General features: G+C 40.0%; 3 protein-coding genes across 6 annotated transcripts; 1 reads left to right on the forward strand and 2 right to left on the reverse strand.

The window, feature by feature from the left end:
* Window positions 1-521: 521 nt before the first annotated feature.
* LOC105683610 (cuticlin-4-like) lies at window positions 522-15406 on the reverse strand. Of its 4 annotated transcripts, XM_048658050.1 has the most exons (10): window positions 15167-15406; window positions 14402-14786; window positions 12447-12484; window positions 10815-10878; window positions 7784-7998; window positions 3436-3603; window positions 3073-3278; window positions 2799-2961; window positions 2484-2681; window positions 522-2402 (listed from the first exon to the last, which is right to left on the reverse strand). In XM_048658050.1, exons 3-10 carry the CDS (start codon window positions 12480-12482, stop codon window positions 2199-2201), a joined length of 1254 nt encoding a protein of 417 aa, XP_048514007.1. In that variant the 5' UTR covers window positions 12483-12484; window positions 14402-14786; window positions 15167-15406; the 3' UTR covers window positions 522-2198. The 4 variants fall into 4 exon arrangements, with proteins under 4 accessions (XP_048514007.1, XP_012251769.1, XP_048514005.1 ...); XM_012396346.3 differs by having other exon boundaries at window positions 14402-15406; XM_048658048.1 differs by lacking the exons at window positions 14402-14786; window positions 15167-15406 and adding an exon at window positions 13917-14187.
* Window positions 15407-15717: 311 nt separating this feature from the next.
* LOC105683603 (poly(A) RNA polymerase, mitochondrial) lies at window positions 15718-18469 on the forward strand. Its single transcript, XM_012396329.3, has 7 exons — window positions 15718-15928; window positions 16147-16340; window positions 16433-16669; window positions 16755-16964; window positions 17042-17259; window positions 17351-17571; window positions 17672-18469. Exons 1-7 carry the CDS (start codon window positions 15757-15759, stop codon window positions 18301-18303), a joined length of 1884 nt encoding a protein of 627 aa, XP_012251752.3. The 5' UTR covers window positions 15718-15756; the 3' UTR covers window positions 18304-18469.
* Window positions 18470-18618: 149 nt separating this feature from the next.
* Window positions 18619-20916, reverse strand: LOC105683605 (thioredoxin-like protein 1). The gene is made up of 4 exons (XM_012396331.3): window positions 20698-20916; window positions 20245-20512; window positions 19160-19443; window positions 18619-19079 (listed from the first exon to the last, which is right to left on the reverse strand). Exons 1-4 carry the CDS (start codon window positions 20793-20795, stop codon window positions 18866-18868), a joined length of 864 nt encoding a protein of 287 aa, XP_012251754.1. The 5' UTR covers window positions 20796-20916; the 3' UTR covers window positions 18619-18865.
* Between the last annotated feature and the right edge of the window lie 11 nt (window positions 20917-20927).

A 20927-nucleotide genomic window follows, 5' to 3' on the forward strand; every position in this document is an offset into this window, starting at 1 on the left:
TCTGGTACAATATTTGTGTTACAATGAAATTGATAATTGTTCTTCATTGAGTTAACAACATAGTTATTTCAGGAAGTACATAAGTTATGGATACATGAAACTAAAGTACGTATATCATTCTTATTTAGTTCACAAATGTAATGATCAATCATGTAGATGCACCAACGAGTCCTGTGTTCTAGATGCAGGGTAGAGTTGTTTCGAGGCTGCAATTTCTTCACTGTAACAGTAGAAAGGAAAGTTAATAAAAGTGAATAAACTGAATCGCCGAGCAAGGGCGAAAGTTAAAATAGTAAAATCAAAAAAAAAAAAAAGGAAATATTGTGCTGTACAGGAAAACTAGGGAGATCCTCAATTCTGGAGTAAATTGTTGAAATTATTTTCTCCTCTGTATTCTTAAGTATTCGGACTCCAAGAACCGGAATCTGTAAATTGAATTCATCCGGCTTTCGAAATGATTGATAACCATTCATTTCGCAGGACGATGGGGAGTGTAATGGTTAATAACACAAACGAATAAATTTCGGCTATGAAAATACGTATTAATTCGTTTTCGGAGAAAAACAGTCGAGTACATAAATTTTATTATTTACAATATCCTTAGTCGTCTTTGACAAAGGTCCAGAGTAACATTGCAGGCTTCCCCGTTACACATATTAAATCTATACAGTTTTACTTATACCATAATGTTACTTTGAACCAGCGCCACGAAGTTCGAAAAATACTTTTCTTCGACAATAAAGTACTTCTCAAACAAATCCAGCCCGCGATTATACTCAGATCAAGTTTCCGTTGTCTTTCTGTTTCTATTTTTCTCTACTATAGTCAAGTAAAAAATAATATACCTAAGCAGGACATTATTCGAACGAACGTACGCAAACTGTATTCAATGTTTGTTTGAAACTTTCATCCGAGTAGAAAAACATTGGCACAATTCTTATCTGACATTCTTTTACATTTCAATCATCAATTTTTCTCAATTTTTCTCATTTTTTTTCGTTTTTTTTATCTTTACATTTTAATTATTTACCCACCACCAAATTAGACCCACTTACGGCTGCTTTGAAAAGCAGGCTTGAGAACCTAGCTTCGCTTCAGCTGGAATAATGTTAATGCACTCGCACAATAGTTTTGATCAATCGGCATCATATTCGACTCTTAACAGTTGAAAAATTTGCCACAGACAATCTCTTAATTTTACAAGAGCACTAACACAAGAGCAGCACCTTGACTTGATTTATTTATTATCATTATCGCTATTATTATTATTAATGTTTAGCTTTTACCTCCGTCTTCCATGCTAATTTTAATATCTTTTTCAAACAAATAAAAAGAGTTTATAATCAAACAAGACACAGACACAGGTTCACTATATCTGAAGTCGATATTTTTTGAGTTCATTGGTCAATATATCGCAAAACATTTTGATCCAGGCCAAGGATCAGATTCAAATCAACATGGAACACCTCACAATATATACCTAATCAATATTAAATGAGCAAGCGTTATTGGATTATAAACTAGGTAGAGGACAATGAGTTGAGAAAAGATAGTTCGTCATTCTCTGTGGCGTAAGACAATCTTAATCTTCTCAGTATTTTATAACAGGGACGGATGTATATTGCACAGTAGGAAAGTAACGTGATGCAAGGAGAAACGATAATGTAGTCTCCGGTCCTTATTGAAAACTTAACGATTAAGAATTCCATTCGCTCGATCCGATTTAGCGACGTTTCTCTATAGGAACACGTTAACATTCTTGATAATTAAAACCGTGAACTACTGCTGATATAATAACCGAATATAGTTTAATGTAAATAATTATTACGCTAATTAAAACGGCGTAAGCATCATAGCAGATTCGGTTTTGAAAATTAGGGTAACTATTGTCTAAGATGGCGCGTACCCAGGCCGGTATACTTTACGTATACGTGAACGGAAATAAAATATCTTCTCCTCGATTAATCCGCTGGGAGCGCCTCAGTGAAGAGTTTGTTTGAAAATTTTATATTTTGCAAATATCATCGAGCGACGCAGCACCTTTGTTGTTACTACCTTGTAATGTAACTACCTTTCGTTTCAAAATGCCGATGAGATTAGCAAATTTCAAACAGAATAGGACACAAGTTACCACTGAATACTTTGATTATACGCCAAAAATTAATATCAAACTGGGCAAAGACTCAGAGTCTGAGCTTTTAACTGCTATGACTGTACGCAGTGTTCGTGTAAGGACTACTGTAAATCGATGATCCGGTCGTCGATATACTCTTGTGTCGTCTTCTCGCAAGGAGAACCAATATCGCGGCTACCACCGCGAGCATCAAAATCAATCCAGCTATCGCTATGCCTATCGCGAAGCTCCTCTGCGATATACATATGTTGTTGGGGTCGTCTATGGTCTGCAATAGAAATTTTCATTCAGATCAAGGAATTTCTGATCGCTGATAGTTCTCTACGAATTGCTCAAACGAAAGGCTCACCCTTTCTTTAGAGACCTCGTCGAGGTAATCGAACTTTGAACTGGCGTCGGAAGCTTCGTTGACATAGAGACCACTGTAGACTTCGATCGTAGCTGGAGTTTCGCCATCGGGAAGACCTTCCATCGTGTTCGTATCCGACCTGGATTTTCCATCGGTCAGATCCCTCCTTCGTCTCCTTCCAGCATCGCAGGACGGCGGCTTCAGAATTTATTGGAAATAAAAATTCGCTTTCATTATCTTAAAAACTTTGAGGAATATTTGAAAAGGTCATACCTCAGCGGAGCTGAGTAAGGATAAACCATATGTCATATTTACCGTGTTTTCACATCCGCCACCTTGTTTAACGCAGAGCTGTACGTTGCACTGATAGTAGACACTGGCTATGTAAGGAAATTTGTGAGCCTGGAAGTTGACCTGCGCCTTTGTCTTGTCTTCGCTGTAGACGAATTGACCCATGATCTCCTTATCTACCGGGCATCTGAAATTTTTAATAAAAAAAAAAAAAAGATACGTGAATATCATCGATCATTCTACAGATTTAATTATAATGATTTTATGCTGGCAACAACTGCAATTGTATATCGCATACCCCTCGTCGTTGATTAGTCTCTGTTCACCCCATCCGAGGCCATCCCGAACAAGACAATCGGATATTCTGAGTCCAAACATTTCTTGGGCATCGATGCTGATGACCAATGTCAAGGGGTCGCCAATTTTTACGTTTTCAGCTACCTGATGTTGCATCGGATCTCCGCTGAAAATCTTCATCGTACATCCAGGCATCGGTGCAGTTGCCTTACGCAGAAAGAAAAAGAAAAAGGAAAAAACCAATTGTTAGAAAAAGGAAAGTATTTCACACGATACATACTGGATTAAATCACTCACGCCACACCTTCGAGATACGTTTATAATAATTTTTAAATACAAAGCTACACTCGTTTAAAATTCATACCTGTAATGGCAGCGACTGCAACATTGCCACGTGCGTGTTATCGTTCGTTACAATTTTATCCCTCGTCTGATATCGACACCTCACATGGAACCCTCTCCCCTGATTGGTGACCAATTTCAGATGTGGCTGAACAACGATCGTGTTAAAATATTCGATCCCACCGTCGTCCTGGATAACAGAAAAAGAAAAAACATGATTAAATCGGTGGGACAAGGTTTGTTTAATTTTTTCTCCCCGTCTTTCTTTGTACATGATCCAACAGATTTTTACATGACTATCATCTGGACAGGTAACAGTGGCTTTTTAGTGCACAAGCCGCAATTTTCTCCTTTATTTTATCGCGCGACGAAGACGTAAAGAATCGCGGAGGGTTCGTTCGGAACGCTCAGAGGTCGGGTTCGATGCCCGGTCAGTTGCAGCGCAGCGTAGCGCGGCGATTCTGGAGACGTAACTTTGTTAGGATATCCCAGCATCCCGACTTTAAAATGCTAAACTCATCTCGTTATAAATCAACCGACTCATTAGTACAAACGATCAATTAGGATTTTATACGCTATGCCTACGTATGGGTCATGACATCATGGAAATCATTCTAAGCCCGCATAAAAGGGGATGAAAAAAAATCGAAGATCCTTTACGCCTTTACTTTGAAAAAATAAATGGATGAATAGAATGAAAAATGACAAAATCTGATTGCTGAGATTAGAGTTTGCGAACCATAGAAGTACCAGAATCTATGTGAAAATTGTTCGCCCATGTACGCGATATCTAGTCAAAAATAAATTTTAGCAAATGAACAAATCGGAGACAAGTTTAATTCGAGACGTTGCGTCTCCCTGGGCATACCTGTATTCGCATACGTATACACAGGTATGGGAGGCGCCCTGCAACAGCCACCACCACCACCACCTTCTACAGGGAAATAATAATCCGCATAAGCTGTTCCTGCGGCATCGACCTTCGTCTAACCGCACCAAGGATTCTCGTGATCTCTAGAGTGCATCGCCCGATGACGTATAATTCTGATAGTTATAATCGTTTTATGTGTACCAACTGCTACAGCTTTCAATTAACCACCAGACGCAATTTGGTTTCTGATTTCTTTTTTAAATTTATCCGCTATTTTTACAGACGAATTTATTCCTCTATAAATTTTACTTGATCACCTCGGTAAAATATCCTTACAACAAAATCCCGCAATTATTAAAAAGCTATACATACAGTTGTAAACGCGATTGATCGAACAGCCCGCATGAAATCCGCGTAGTCAGGAATTAAAATATACTGATGTAATTTTTTACAATTATATTCGTGTATTATATAACTGAGTTAGCAAAATTACGTATAAAATTGTAATTAAAGTAGAAAACGCGATGAGATATAATTGACCGGTTGATATATCGATGGTATTTTCGTTAAACTATTATACATCCATATGCTTTTATATTCTTAGCATTTTTTTGTTCCTCTCTTTTTCTCTTTCCTTTCAAGGATGGTAAGACAATTAAACGTATATAAGACTGCTGGTATAACCCGTTGCCTGGACAAATGCTCTTTAAGATCCGGTTCCCAAGTTCCAAGTAAATAATATAATAACTTGGGTGAATCCTACCGCATAAAAGGAATTCGACCTTGGAGCAAAGTTAATGAAATAAAAAAGAACTTGGAAAAAAGCATACGTTCTCACAATGATTTGTCATTTTCGTCAATTCTTCTTTTTTCGTTTTCTTTTTAATATTTTTTTGTCGATTTAGATAATATATACCTATGTATGTACATATGTATACGTGGGTAGGATATACTAAACGCGTGGGTTTGTAAAATTTTCGCCGTCTCCATTTAGGGATACCGTCGAGAGTCCAAGGTGGTCCTTTCTTACGTGTCAAAAACGAGACGAGAAAAAAAAAACTAAAAATGAAAAGAAAAGAAATTTCAACTTGTAAAATATACGCGTGGGCGTGAATTTCGCGATATATTTATATGTAAATTTATCAATATTCACTTTTAACATTGCACGTGTACATGGGTATATGTATAAATTTATAAATATACATATATAATCGTCGCGGACTTGCGCGAACGGCGGGGAACTTTTACTTTTATATATGTATAGATATTCATATTTATATTCAATATATTTAGGTACATGTATACGTGGTATTTGCCTGTATGTATAGCTCTTTATTTTTTAAAAATGGAGAAACGTTTCGCTGCCCACGGTCTCGAAGACTCATGGTCAAATATTTATATACCAGCTATATTATTCCCCACTATCCGATGACTAATCCCATAAAATGTGTACGTGTGTTTACAAATATAGCCTACTACATAATCGACAAAATGATAGACACTTATATCCAAGACTATCCCGGTGACAAGCCCGTCAATTATCCTACAATATTTACATTCAACCTAGGCGCCGGAGAAGGAAGAAAAAAAATTATATCTGCACTTCATGAATTGATAACGAATTCGCACAAGGGGGAGAGAAAAAGAAAAAGCAAAAAATAACGCAACACCGATGGACAAGACAATGGCCGAGTATAATATGATACGAGGCAATGAATATATTGTGTAATTTTACCTTTATATTTTTTTTCTTTTCTCTCAGCGTTTAACATGGCGAGCTTCGTAACGAGCGTAGATTCAGGTAATGAGCATTGGTACACCGGTATTCAAATATTAACTAACAGCCAACTTTATACACGGGTGAAACTGTAATAGCCACGACTGCAGGACAAAGGACACTCGAAGAACGTGTATCCCGAGGTACGAAAAAGTCTTTGACCTCGACGACGTGACGTTCCAACGATGATTTAAGCGTCAGGATACCGTGAAGGATGTATAACGGCCTTGCGAATTACCCTGTACGTGTATATAATCTGGCAAATCACCGATAAATACACACGCGTCGAGCTTTGCTAGAATCGTTTTACAATTAGGTACGAGTTATCATCGTTCGACCTTAACGCCCTTGAAGCGGCTCATCGCCTTATAACGTGTCGTCGCCCACGCCGAAGTCGATTCCTTTCTTCGTTTACATTTTTTTCTTCACTCATTTATTTAATTGCTTTTCTTTTACGATCTACCGTGCCCAAGACGTCCCCGTATCGAAACCCATCGGATGCGTTGGTTGCGAACGGCCCGATAGGCGTGACAAAATTTCAATTCTAAGAGCTCGTCATTTACCCCCACGTGTCATTTGAACGCAAGAAGTAGTATATTACCTGCAGTTACATAATGAAAGAAAAAGAAACGAAATGAATAATCGCGGGATGTGTTATTGCGCGTGGTGTATACCTATTTATATTTATCGTCTACGTGTGTACCCATACACACGTTTGCATAGCTATGTACACACCAATGAATACGTTACATGCATACAAATTAATGACAAACGCCGTTACCCAACTATATACGTATTGCGCGTGCGACTCTATCGTAGGAAAAAGAATTTAATAAAATAAAATCAAATAAAACAAACTATGATGGGATGAAGGATATGTACAGCTGTGTGCTAGTGCGTATAGGTATATACATAAGCGAATAGCTACACAACGCTACCGATGCGAAGGTGTTCGAGCCCAGAGGATGGACAGCCTCGCCGGGGGATGACGTGGAATAATTACGGAATCAAAGAATGAAACGGTTCCTTCGCAGCAGACTTTTGAACTTACATACACAGTTGTCCTATACTTATATTTACAAGTACACATATGTATGTACTCATACATACCGCAAATAGCCGACGTATTTTACATAAATTACATTTTTCGCGCAAAGAACCGGCTCTTACTGTTTCTAACATAGGTATTTATCTCCGTATATATATGTAGGTATATATAGATACGGTTACAATATATGGTTTTGTCTGGCCTATACTATAAATGTTGTATAATAACGGAGCCAAAATGTACACGTATACAGAAAAAAAAAAAAAAAAACGCGAAAAAGAAAAAAGGACGAGGGTGTGATTTGGATAACGTTTCGCCGCAGGTCTTCCGCGTCGAAATACGCGTCGATTCCAAAGGCATCTCCTTTACTTCCATGTACCATAACTGGACCCGTTATGTGACCGGACTACGCGATGGCATAACGTTGCTTCTGATGAGTACATAGGTATAAGTATATAGGTTCTGGTACGGGATAGAAAAACAGGAGAAAAAGAGCTCCACCGGCCATCCCGCAATCATCTTGTCATTTTTTCCAGATCTGGTCTAACTACACCGACGTCTCCGTACGCATAGTATAGCACAGGGTTAGTATATGGAAACAAGAAGTAGAAGAGATTAATATAAAATTAGAAAAGAACGATTAAAGTCTTCGGAATAACGACGATTCAACTCACCAGTTCGGTTGGCATTGTGTTGCAGGATCTTAGCGGGAGAGTGTAAGTGATGGGCGCAGGTTGGCTCCTGTATTCCTGAAGACAGGAACTATTCTTCGAAAGTCCTCTGGGATAGACCAGCCCGTGAAAGGCTGAGTTACCCTCCGTGGAAATGTGTACGACGATCGATTCGCTCGCACATTCTATTTGAACCGTACTCGCAACCGCCACCGTAGCTGAAAATCAAAAGAATGTATAAATTTTCAGAGAAACTCTGTAGTTAATTATTGAGAAATTGGGTACGAAGAGCGAAAGAAATGCCAATGAAATTTCTAAAGTTCAATTAAAACGCACCGTCCTCTGTTATACCTGTGCACAAACTTTGAATTCTTCCAGATTAATGAACAATGGATGTGAAAATTTTGAACTTGACTGACACTGGTCTGGAGTTCGTTCGAAGTTTTATTACACGCCAGTGTACGGTATACCGTACGAATAGCAAGAGAAATTATTTTATACACCCCGACAAGTTTTCACGCGTTTTAATTTATCTAAATATCTGCAAAGCTTCCGACCTGACGCTAACAAAAAAGATTCACATACCATTATCAACGCTATTATTACAGACAATGCAGACGAATGTGAAATGTTCGGATGTCTAATTTAGAAAATGGAATCCTGTGTCAATTGTAAGTGGGCTGACAGTCCATATAATCAGTAGAAATTAAGTGTACAGAGTTTCTTTTTCTTTTTCCTCTTTCCAAATTTTTTTTTCTCATCAATATTTAACTACAGACTACGAGGAGAAGATCATCGTTACGGTGTGTACAGGATCTCTACGTACGTACGTACATATGAAAAATTTTCTATAATACTCATAAGCCAAGATGTGCTACGGGCTGCAGAGAAGTCATTGACCTCTAGTTGACCGCACGGACGAATCTGCTCGAGTGCTCACACAACCAGGAAATCCGAACAGCAATTTTATATACTACACAGTAGATACATTGGACGCGATTTTTCTGTACATAGATTGAGCCGGAAAAACTGCCTAATTTATTACATACGTCGATATTTTCAGATAACTTCGATGAACCGTTCGTCGCCTCGCTCGATTTTCGTCACTGAGATCATTGTATCATCTCGTGTACATGGAAAAATAATCGTAAGGACGACTTGTACATTACACACGTACACGAAATCAACGGGAATCGAACGGGATAAGAAAAAATATATTTACAGGCTGCTGCTAACGGTCCCGTACAAGCAACACGTACATATATACCGGTTGTTCGCTCGACGTACATGTACAAGAATTATTTTTGCATACACGTACACGTGCGATTGCTTTTTCCCCTCCCCATATACACGAGCGTGTACCATCCGATCTTGTCGCATACCTTATCTCGCCATTTTCTCGTATTTTTCGTTTTGCTTTTTTTATTCTTCAATTTAATTATCGTTACACCGCGAGGCGTGTTTTACCTATATTATTGTACGTACATATTGTACATACATATACACAAAGATTCCCATATATAGTACCGTTCTTTCATCCCGATCCCCGTTATAATCGCCGCATCATGTAATCCGTGGATCGGTCCGCTCCGAGAATCTAGCTGGCTTTTTTATCCTCTAGATCTTTTGGTTTTTCTCCTTTTTACTTGGAGTTGAACGTTTTTTTTTTTTGTCGGCGGATCTTTTTCTTTTTTTACGTGACGAGATCCGCCGACGCGGTCCCTGTACACCGTTTGTAAAATACCTGCACCCCTACCCATTGGCTTCGCGCGATGACTCACCGAATGAATATAACTGGGACTCGAGTCCAAGGAGAACAAAGGACTTTGAAGAATTAAGTGCGATCCAACCGTAGGTATGCACGCAGGTACACAACGTATGTATCTTGAATTGTAAAAATAGTACAACAACAACAACATCGACGATTAGCTCGTCATATTATTGTGGCTATTTATAAAAATTTTCGTTCCATTATACTCCAGAAATTCTACAGGGCAAACGGAGACGCTGCAGAGTCTCGCGGTTGATTACATTCTTCTGTGTTTACATAACAGAGTATGCGTAGTTGTGTGTATTTATAGATGTTTTGGTTTTCGAAGGTTTTATCGAATACCGCTGCAGATTATATTGACCGTGTAGTTTTTGGTGACGAACAAAGGTTCGTTGATGTATAAAAGAGGTGTACATGCAAATCCGGAAGTCGTGTATATAGACGCGACGGATTTCCGGTAGTATTTTACATCCGGTGGTAATACCTGGTGCACTCGCGGTGAAAAGAATACACGGGGACGAATGACTGGCGATTATATAATGTAATCGAAATTAATAATAATTAAGATGCTGCGTGAACCTGCGACACGGACGCAGGAACGGAGTCCTGGCAGTCCTTTTATGCGACGGATATGTATTATTTTCAATTATATTCTAGCTGAGCGAATAATGCGTCTGCGGATGCAGGAATATCGTACGGGTGATTAAGTGTTTTTCCAAAAAATGTCTGCACGAACGTCGCCGTTAAAAACTTGTTCACGCATCCTGTTTACGTAGATATAAAAGACGAAACAACATAACCGTGACTCGTTCTCTCGCGGTTTATACCTCAAGGTAACCCATCCGTAAGGTTATTTCAGAATGATCACGTCACGAAGAGGCTGAGTGGGTACATATGTGCATACAGGTATGGGTATATACCTGAGTATGTGTTACCTGAAAACGCATCAACTTTTATATAATCATCGTTAGACCTATGCCGCGTGATCTCATCGTTCGTTATTCCACGTCACGTTATAAAACGTCTAGGGGATGATCGAGTGTTTGAATAAATCGAGTGTAAACGAATAAAATAAATTACCGATCTTCGTTGAACAAATAAAATCGTTTTCTTTCGCTGATGTGTCATTCTATCCTCGTTGATTAAAATTCGAAACTTCACTCGACGATTGGACTTTCTTTTCGCATTTCAGGTAAACAGGGCATCCGCATGGGCGTTAATTGATATAAATAACGTTTCCGAATTCCAATTTTTCATACTCACTGGTTGGAAGGGTAGGTATTTGCGCGGCATATGTGTTGCCCGATTGTTCCACCAAGACTCCGACCTGAAACAAAGATCGAATTAATTAATATAAATTAATTGAAAAAAAAAAAAACTAAATTAAAAATAAATTAACAATGTTGTTTCAACTTGAACTTGAAACACATACACGTAGGTATCCATGCGGAGCTAATTCTGCGGAGATGAGAGTGGATTATTATTACTATTACTCTACCGGTGACAAATTACTTTGCAACTTTCTCCGCGAAAGTCTTTCGCACAAATCTCTATACGGTGATTATTTACACACCGTCAATGGTACACCTACGTATGTAGATTCGGTAAATACACTAGATACATTTGGCACCGAGGACCGACAATTTATTTCCTATCCATCTGTACGATAATCGACCGACGTACAGCCAATGCCTGCGAAATTTTCAAAAATTCACGAGCGACCCGTTGAAAAAAAATTTCAATCCATTGCAGCCGATTTTCGATAAGGATTCTCCAAACTCGCGAAGAAACTAATTTGCTTATCTTACAGTCGGTTTTTTTTTCGGCCCACCGTGACGCAGCAATACAGGTAAATACTTTATAGGAATCACAGGTATACATACGTGTTGGCGATAGGTGTGCAGAAACGAGGAGGAATATAAAAGCAGCTGTTAGGTGTAGTAAGTAGCTATAGTTCTCGCGCTCTTTATAAGGTCAGACACAAGTCGCGCACGAACACAAATACAATCGCGAACGCGAATATATATATATATATATATATAAAAAAAAAGGTATAGGTAGTAAGTAAGTAGGTATTACGTCGCGATGACTCGTAAGGACTGGGCGACGTACAACCGGTGCGTCGTACGCGTATATTACAACCTTGATGGCAACATCGATGGGGCTATGGGATCGGATTAGGCAACGAACGAGGCGGTCGCCGCGATGCAACGTCGGTTGTATAGTAGCACGTATACAAGGAATGCCTGTAACGTCACCGAAGGACGTCTAAGGATGAGAAACGATCTCCGTACCACGTAGTCTCTAAAAGGTCCGCTTCGAGACCGCTCGATCTGATTCTCCGCAAAACTACACGCGCACATGTACGCCGCACGCGTAAAAGTATGTTATACCTGATGCCGAGGGATAATTTTCAGAAAAATTGTTCGTCTACGATAAACGACGAGATCTGATTGTAAAATGATCTCGCTACCGATCGGGGGTCGTAGGCCCGGTAGATGAGAAAAAAAAAAAAAAAAAATTGGCGAAACTTCGGTAGACAATCTACACGGATATTACATTGTACAGCTACTAGGTGGTGGGCGAGGCTCGTGACGAAATTCGCGAGAGTATAAAATTGTCTGACATTTTGCCATATTTGCACCCGTGGAGAGATCGATCGAACACGCACGTGCGACGTGGTATGTCGATTATAAAAAGTCCAAGGGCCGCGGGTGGAGCCTTCTCCGTTGGTATATTTCTTCGGATTCGATTTGGTTAGCGTATCGATCGAGGAGTTAGGCGAGGGCCGGAGGTGTATGGGATGCGTTACGAACCGGTAGACGAGAGACCTAAAGGATGAATGGAAATTAGTGGAGGAAAAGAGGTAGGAAAAAAACAAAGCTCTTTACTCACCAACAGAATTAGCAGCGTCGCCTCCCGCCTCACCATGGCTGAAATAAAAGAGAAAGTCTTATTAATATCTAGGTCGAACATGCGGTCTTAAAGAGATACATATATACATGTACATAAATGCATGGACCTCGGCTGCCTTGAGGAGAACATCATTTTTTTTTTCCATTTCTGTATATATATTATTACGAATGCGATAAGGGTGCCTTCGATAACCGGGTAAATACGCCTTGTGGGGTGTACAAACTTGAGGGGAAAAATGGCGACGAGTGGACCGCGCGGATATCCCTAATCGTGGTAAATTGCACGTTGAACGTGCGAATTCGAAACCGAAAGCTCGTTTTCATACCTTCTCTTATTAACGTACCTCCTCATACGGTATATTAATATTGGTTTCTACTCTCGAGTTGAACGAGGGGACAAGCGAGCAAACGAAGACACGAGAGATTTCACTCACCAGATGCAAGAATTCTTACGTGTATACATACAGCGTAGAGATCGGTTATACCTGTACAGGTATTTATGTACGTGCCGCCACCGCGCCCGCCAACTCCTTATGATCACGTTATATACACGCACACACACACACGTACGTACATTCGTTCACTGAGTTGGGAATAAAATTGGCGTGTGTGTGTGTGTGTGTTACCCGCGTGTAGAGACAACGTTTTCAACTCCGCTAGTATGTATATGGTATAAGAACAAACGTCTTGAGAAAGTAACACATTTGAAAACGAATAAATTGCGTTCACTTTTTAGAGCTGAAGAAGTATATGTATAGGTATGAGGTAGAAAACGCCAGACCGATACATGACGTGATCGTTGACCTCGCCTCGGGGAACTCCGGCATAGGGCCCTTACAATCGCCCCCTCGAAGACGCGACGATCGACTGGTTTTTGCGACGGAATTACCGCCCTGTATCCCGAGGGCACGATGTTCCTGATTTTCAAATCGTTGCCCTTAAGTCGCGTGCGTTTAACGCTCGTGCGACCGAAGAACCAAAACCGGTTTTGAAGGGCGAGCGGTGGGATAATACCACGGGAGAATAACTTCTTCGAAGGTAAAAATTAAACTTTCAGGTTTCCACCGAAGCTCCGCGTACGGGGGGGGGGGGGGGGGGTCGGAGGTGTCCCTCTGATGCGGTTGAATTTCGACAACGGAAACAGGTGCGAGCGCAGACGGATCGAAAAAACGCCTCGGCGTTTTTTCACACCCTGCACGAGCGTGTCAATTAGTGATATTGAAGTAAGGTGTTTGAGGAACGATTCATTGCCTACCGTCAGATCGTGAATACCGAGAACACATCCGACGTGTGATATATGACCTTATGCGGGCGGGCGTGACGACAGGGGGTTATCGACCTGAAATCCTCCACCTGCGATTATTCAAGGTCACAGTTCACTAACGAATGTGGTTCGTTATAAATTTCATCGGAGGGAGATATATACACGTGGAAAGACTGGTGACGATACCTGAGGAATTATAGCAGCGTTGACGATTATTGTCCGGATTAACCTTGAGCTCGATTTTTTTTTTACAAGCATGTTCATCGACTACAATTATCGCACGAACGGATAGATCGTGAAGAGAGCCAAGGCGAACCCCTTGGCGCATTCGTTGGAAGTATATAACCATTTTAAAAAAACGGTACGCGCGGACACGGCCGTGGAATGTTGAGGGTGCAGAGGCGGGCTACCTCGATACATAGCGTAAGAAAATTTCAGCATAACCGCTTATGCGTATCGACAGCCTCAGATCCTGATGAATCTAAAATGACGACAGAAGAAACGTTCTCATTTGCATGATAATCGATAATTCAAACGTCAACTCTATTGTTTACGTAACATCCGATCAAAAATCGCGGTCGTCGTCGTCGTTACCGTTTTAGAACCTGTAAAATAATGACTACATAGCTATGTGTGCGTGTTGTAATAATTAGTTTTGCATCGGGTCTCACCTGTATTGTTTTTTTTATCCTTTTAGTCTCCACGGGTGAATATATATCCAAATGAGATTGGGGGATGGTCAATTTTCAGAGCAAAAATTGATTTTACCATCCGTAACCTGTACTCAGGGCTGCTGAAGAGGATCTTCGAATGGCGACTTTCAGACGTTTTCGAAAGTGCAAAGTATCCAATGAAATCTGAGAATGACGTGAGATCCTGTGCACGATATTCGTTGTGGTTCCTTCGATCGTTTTATTATATTATTTCTACTTGTTTTCTTCTCGTTCTCGTTCAGCTTCGATGTAATATAATTTTCTTGCAAACTGGCGCAATCACAACACCATGGACTTTAATAAGTCGCGCGGGCTTTTTTCCCTCTGACGATCACCGGGCTCACTGAAAATTTATTATAAAACTGTGACGCGTGTTTTTTTGAAAAAATATCCTCGCAGCTTGCATTTACATCCATGAGGATTGGGAACACGGTATTCATTTAATTGAGTGATATTTATATGCGAATAAACGTAAACGCGCATCGTCCGGTGATTCTAGTGACGCCGTTTTTTCAACCCTTTCGATTTATTTTCGATACGTGAAGTGCGCTGCATCTTATCGGTCATCGCATATTCAAACTCGCGGTGTATCGATTTTTTTTGTTTTTCAAAACCGAGGGTGAGTCGATGGCTATTTCGAGCCGGTAATCGATCGTAGATTTGATTTAATATGCTCGTCGCTGTCACGGCACTCCACTTTTTGAGAAATTGGGTTGATCTTACCACCCACAAATCCACACAACTCGACTCCACCGCCACACCGGACCCTTCGCGATCGCCGTCAAGATCGAAACTGATCGCTCGCACTCGGTAGCTGTTGGTTGAGTATCGGGTGGTTTCTAAAACTCCCGAGTTACGAACGCCCCTCCACGTTGTAGCGCAACCAACCGGACAAACATCTTTCGGCAAATGGAAGAAACCTTCATGGATACCATGGAACCTCCAGCTACTCTCGACGATGATGGAACCATTTAAAATCTGTAGAAACACCCACCCCCTACCCTACCCACTCGGAGACTGACGATCGGCGTATCGAACACCCGCATGCGCCCTCGACCAAAGTAGCGGTCGATGGCGGAACAAATTTGAAAAGTGACCGGGAAGTTTTAATCGATGATTTTTTACTTCCCCAACTGTAGGAGATGTCAGAATATCTTCCTCGATGACAGAGAGCTGCGGAAATTCCGGGTTTTATGGAATTCAAGTTCTGGAAGCGCACTTTGCGACGGAGTTACACCCTATCTACTTGTTACCCCCACAACGTCAGCATGGCGCGGTCTTTTTGGTCGCAGTGTGTGGTGCATGGCGTGTAGATGTTAAATATGGCGTTGCTCGCCCGTGCGAGTGGAAATGCCTTCCAATATTCGAACAGTTGGTTTTACAAATTTTCACTCAACTGTATCTGTTTAAAAATTTACCACAATTCCCCCGGTATCCTCGCTTCGTACTTACAAAGCAGTGTGAATACGCGACTCTGCGGTACAGGTACCGGACTTAACATTAACCCCATTTATTTAATAGGTTACATCAGGTCAATATATGATTTTCCAGTGAACGAGTCAGTTAGAATATTTTCACTCTTACCCTTGGTTTCTTTTCGCTCGTTGAAGTCGCTGCAAAAATCCACGACTTTTCAGTTATCGATGTTCTCAAATTCTTCACTTGGTATCGCAGTCTTTGGCAAGCCTTTTATCACATTTCAGGCACCGCTCAAATACCTACTAACAAACAAAAGTACGTGACATACGATGATATTATGTTCGAGAGGCGAGATCAGGCACGTCGCAGTATTTTGGTTCAAGTACATTCTCAACAATCAAGTAGTGAGCTCTACGACTATTGTTCACAGTATGGAAAAGTGAAAGAAATGCATCATTATACAGTGAAAGATAATTTGGTGAGTTGTAACCATGATGTAATTTCCATGGTTATCCCAAACTTTTATATTCCTCTTTTCCATACTTTTTTATATCTCGTCTTTTTTTAAAGCAATTTCTCCTAATCGAGTTCTCATCGCTGGCTGACATCGAGTCGATAAACTCAGTTACAATGCATGCAAAAGGCAATCAAGGCTTGCCCATCACATCTCCCATAGTGTGGTTTCGTGCTGCTACCAAGTTAAAGAAAGGCAACTCATTTTCTAGAGATATACCATTGCAAGCAACAAATGCCAAGCTCTTTCCATCCAAGGAAATGATCGCCAACGAGTTATACAATGCCACGTCGGTGAGACATGTTGTTAGACAATTATAATCTGCACAAAGCCAGTGATAGGCGCTTATTTATCCAGCTGTTAAAATTTTTTTTATAGGTTTCCGATCAGATGATGATTCTACATGATTTGACAAAATTAAATGATACCGATACTAGACTAAGATTTCTTACAGCGAGACAAATAGAGACATGTCTGTTAGGAATGTTCCCAGATATCTCGGTGCTTCCCTTCGGGTCGAGCGTTAATGGAATAGGTAAGCACGGCTGTGATCTAGACCTGGTTTTAAGGTTGCAAGATGATATCAAGGTCAGTTGATACAGTTTTCATATAATATTGGAATTGAAACACGCTCTCCATCTTCTCACTATTTTCTACTTCCCTAGAAAAGTGTACACAGCAGATTGATTTACCATACTAAAGTAGTGGCAGATTTAAATGAACGAAATCAAACTCAAAAAGTAATGGAAATCATATCTGATATAATGACGCAATTCCTCCCTGGAATAGCAAGTGTACGAAGGATTTTTAAAGCACGTGTGCCCATAATTAAATACAACCAAACTCTGACTGGCTTGGAATGTGATCTCAGTATGACCAATACGTGAGTAAAGAGATTGCCCAGTATCAGATACATTAAGTTGATTAATTCTCATTCGGTTCAGACAGAAGCCTAAAAAATTATTTATTTCTAGGGTAGGTATATATATGTCTGAACTCTTGTACCTCTATGGCGAATTAGACTGGAGGGTAAGACCCCTGATTTTCACTGTGAAATTATGGGCTAGTTCTGTGCAATTGACAAACAGCACCCCTGGCAGTTGGATAACTAATTTTGCCTTGACGCTACTCATTTTGTTCTACCTCCAGCACAGACAAGTTTTACCAACGGTCAAACAGCTCGTTGAATTAGCAGGTATAGAACATGACGTATTTGTGCAGGTTGATAATATTAACATCCCTCACGTCCGTCAAAATGGTTACTCTAACGTTTCATACTTATTTATTCGAACCAGATAAAAATGATGTTCGGATAGCAGATGGGCACGTCGATTGCACTTTTCTACGTGACATATCCAAGCTGCCGGCATCATCTACCAAAAATGATGAGACCTTGGAAGAACTTCTCAAGAATTTTTTCATTTACTATTCAGATTTCGACTTTGCGACAAAGTCCGTTTCCCTAAGCGACGGAATTCCAATTTTCAAGACAGAAGAGTCTAACATATATATTCATAATCCTCTCGAGCATGGTTTGAATGTGACTAAGAACATGAATGTCCCAGAAACTGAACGGCTCAAGATCGAAATGCGAAACGCAGCGTGGTTACTGGAATCTATTTCTGCAGATAGAAAAAAGGCATGGGGCATATTGTCGTTGATGTATCAGAGACTATCTAATTTGGCATCTCTAAACCTCGAACACAAGACCAGAATGGTTGAAGTTTCGACGTTGTTCCGGAATCCACAGACCGCCGAGGGTGGTAGAACGTGGAATGGTCCTAGAGACTCCAGCAATGTTACTGTTGCTAATTACAGTAACGATACGGAAAAAACGACTAGTACAATTATTAAAAGTAACGAACGTCACGAGGTTGACAAGGGTAACTCCCGAAGCGGTCACAGGCAAGAAAGAAGGAGGAGATGAGGTTACACGGTCGATAGTACAGAAACGATTAACGTAATTGCGAACAACTCGTCTCTCACTTCATCGTATAAATTTACTCCACTAGAGTTCTGCCATGCGACAAATGTAATGATATTTTGTACAGACAAACGTTATATCCAATACACTCATAAGATTTCGTAATTAACTGTTGGTTATTATTAAAAAAAAATAGAAGAAAAAAATCGTGATAATAAGCAGTTGACAAAATTTACTTTCGGTTCCTGAGATGTATCGCACTATATGGAGTTTTTGAATCAGATATCGCTAGGGTTCGAAGTCGGAGCAAAAATTGTATATTGTTTAGAAATCTTATATTGTTTTATAAAAAGTTCAATCAATACATAGTACGTAGAACGCCGATGATTCTTTTAGATCTTTATTGCATGACAAAGATGGTCGGTACGAACATGAGTTGCCTACCTGGTTCACGTGAAATTGGAGACAATCTATTCGCTCGACGCGGCTGATGATGATTTCACTATGATTATAAGAGGACAACGTAGGATCTAGCGATGGTCAGAAATCAGCGATAAACTGCGTGTTAATGACTTTCTCCCTTTTTCCCAGCAACCCTTCTGAACTCCCCCATATTGGTCGTAGAAATCGGCGAGCCAATAATCGCCAGGTGATCAATTCGCGTCGTTTCGCCACCGCTTTGATTGTCTTTGACAAATATTTGAAGATTCTGCACATTTTGAAATTTCACGTAGCGTAGAGGAACTGGATTCCCTTCTTCAAGATCCCCCGCATTTACCCTAAGCCAAACAAACAAGAAAAATTTTTCATTCCTTCTTTGTAAAAGTCCTAGATAAGTTAATTAGTGAGAACAGCTCACGCGACGTCTTGGACACTGGTATACGAATCGGCCATATCAAAGTCAACTGTTCTCGGCTGATTTATGAATAGCTTCAAGTTCTTTGGCCCCTGATCCACTGGTGCTTTTATTTTCAACGAATGAACTTTAACGGCCTGCTTAAACGTGATCGATATTATCAATTGTTCGTCACAGTCGCTCTCCAAGTAACCACTATCCGATGAGAGGCATTGCATAAAGGGATGCTCGTCTGATTCATTCAAGCATTCGCACTGGCCCTTCATAATAAATGTGGACAAATCCATCTGAAAGCAGAGCATTTCAATCTGTGGTACTGAACTTCCAATGTCGTTTAAGTAAATAGGCATTGGATTTTCCTGGTGTAGACTGGAAAGTTAGCAAACAGAGATGTTTTATTCGTTTCTTATTCCATTTTTGCTAGTTACAAATGAGAACTCATTTATGACAAGCCTCCATATTCCTGGGGTAAATAATACGACTAAGTACTGCGATTTTTCTTGCATTGCTTATCGAATCATATTCATCTAACAATTGTATTGTAATAATTTCAAATAATCAATGCGTGGTCAGGTATTGCTCCATTTTCAAAATATCGATTGACTAGGAGCTGATCATTGCACTTATCGACATGATTTAATCATCGGGAAGACGTAACGACAAGAAGTCTTTGTGAGCAGTGACAAATATTTCAGAGAAAATGCAAGATACTGTTGAATTGATTTCTCAAAATATGGAATGTAAAGTGGTAACGGAGGAAGCTAAAATTTGATGAAATAAAGTTTGAAGAATATTACTTATGGTTTATAACCAATGTGTGTGTATAGTTGATAACTGTAATCCTCTTCCTTATAAACAGTGATATGGAACTGTTCAAGTTTTCGATTAAAATAAGCCATATCAAACTGGAAAGCTAAATTGATTAATGTTCCTGATCAAACTATAAGTAAACTGTACATTATCTGCTTCATATCTGATTTGAGTGACTTGCTCTGGTACTACTGGGATTTGTTCCAATAATACAAAGTGGCAATGATTAAGATCATTCCGAATATATGGTAATAAATGTTATCTTTATCATCGCGTACATGTCCTGCTATGGGCCCCTCCGATTCTTCTATGTCACCCGAACCATAGTACTGCTGGATTTTATTCTCAAGACCAGTAGGATCCGCTCCTTGGCATGAACCCAGTTTCGTTCGATTGCGATAGAAAATAAATGTTGGCATTGCACTGACACCCTGTCCCGCAGCAGTCTCAGCACATTTGTCCACATCAACCTTCAGGAACACAGCGTTTGGATACTTCGTTGAAAGCTGTTCGAAAATCGGCGCTATTCTCCGACAGGGACCACACCTGAGGTTTAAATTTATTGTGTTACTTTGAATAAAAAAAAAAGTACTGATAGTAACTAACGATTCGAAAGACAAGTATAAAACTTCATACAAAGATTTTATCTGGTGGAACTGATACGTAAGAAGACTGGTCACAACTACAATTTGAATTTGTCATACTGTTGAGTAACCTATAAAAATCCTCACCAAGTCGCGGTAAAATCAACGACTACAAGTTTCGTTCCAGCGCTGCTCATCTCTCCGAGAAAATGATTATCGTCGTTAATAACACGCACGGCTCCCATATTTGTTAATTAATATTTTGATCACACTATCCACATCAAACTGTCTACAAATTGAAAAGATTTCTACTGATTGCTACGATGACTGGCAGCAACGGTAGCTGACAAATCTCCTCAGAGTTTCGAGTGGCTCCG

This window comes from Athalia rosae, chromosome 7, assembly GCF_917208135.1.
Source record: "Athalia rosae chromosome 7, iyAthRosa1.1, whole genome shotgun sequence".
Classification (NCBI taxonomy): Eukaryota; Metazoa; Arthropoda; class Insecta; order Hymenoptera; family Athaliidae; genus Athalia; species Athalia rosae.

Bases quoted from the DNA above. Each gene is read 5' to 3' on its own strand.
- LOC105683610 (XM_048658048.1), bottom strand. From the start codon at position 14,079: ATGGTTATATACTTCCAACGAATGCGCCAAGGGGTTCGCCTTGGCTCT. The intron at 12,485-13,916 runs GTATCGTCACCA...CTTTTATTTCAG, and splicing joins ACGCTGCTATAATTCCTCAG to CCATGGTGAGGCGGGAGGCG. The intron at 2,962-3,072 runs GTATGCGATATA...TAAAAATTTCAG, and splicing joins AGACTAATCAACGACGAGGG to ATGCCCGGTAGATAAGGAGA.
- LOC105683603 (XM_012396329.3), top strand. From the start codon at position 15,757: ATGTTAAATATGGCGTTGCTCGCCCGTGCGAGTGGAAATGCCTTCCAA. The intron at 15,929-16,146 runs GTACCGGACTTA...ATCACATTTCAG, and splicing joins TACGCGACTCTGCGGTACAG to GCACCGCTCAAATACCTACT. The intron at 16,670-16,754 runs GTGAGACATGTT...TTTTTTTTATAG, and splicing joins AGTTATACAATGCCACGTCG to GTTTCCGATCAGATGATGAT.
- LOC105683605 (XM_012396331.3), bottom strand. From the start codon at position 20,795: ATGGGAGCCGTGCGTGTTATTAACGACGATAATCATTTTCTCGGAGAG. The intron at 20,513-20,697 runs GTGAGGATTTTT...TTTAAACCTCAG, and splicing joins GTTGATTTTACCGCGACTTG to GTGTGGTCCCTGTCGGAGAA. The intron at 19,444-20,244 runs GTACGCGATGAT...CTCTGCTTTCAG, and splicing joins AGGGGCCCATAGCAGGACAT to ATGGATTTGTCCACATTTAT.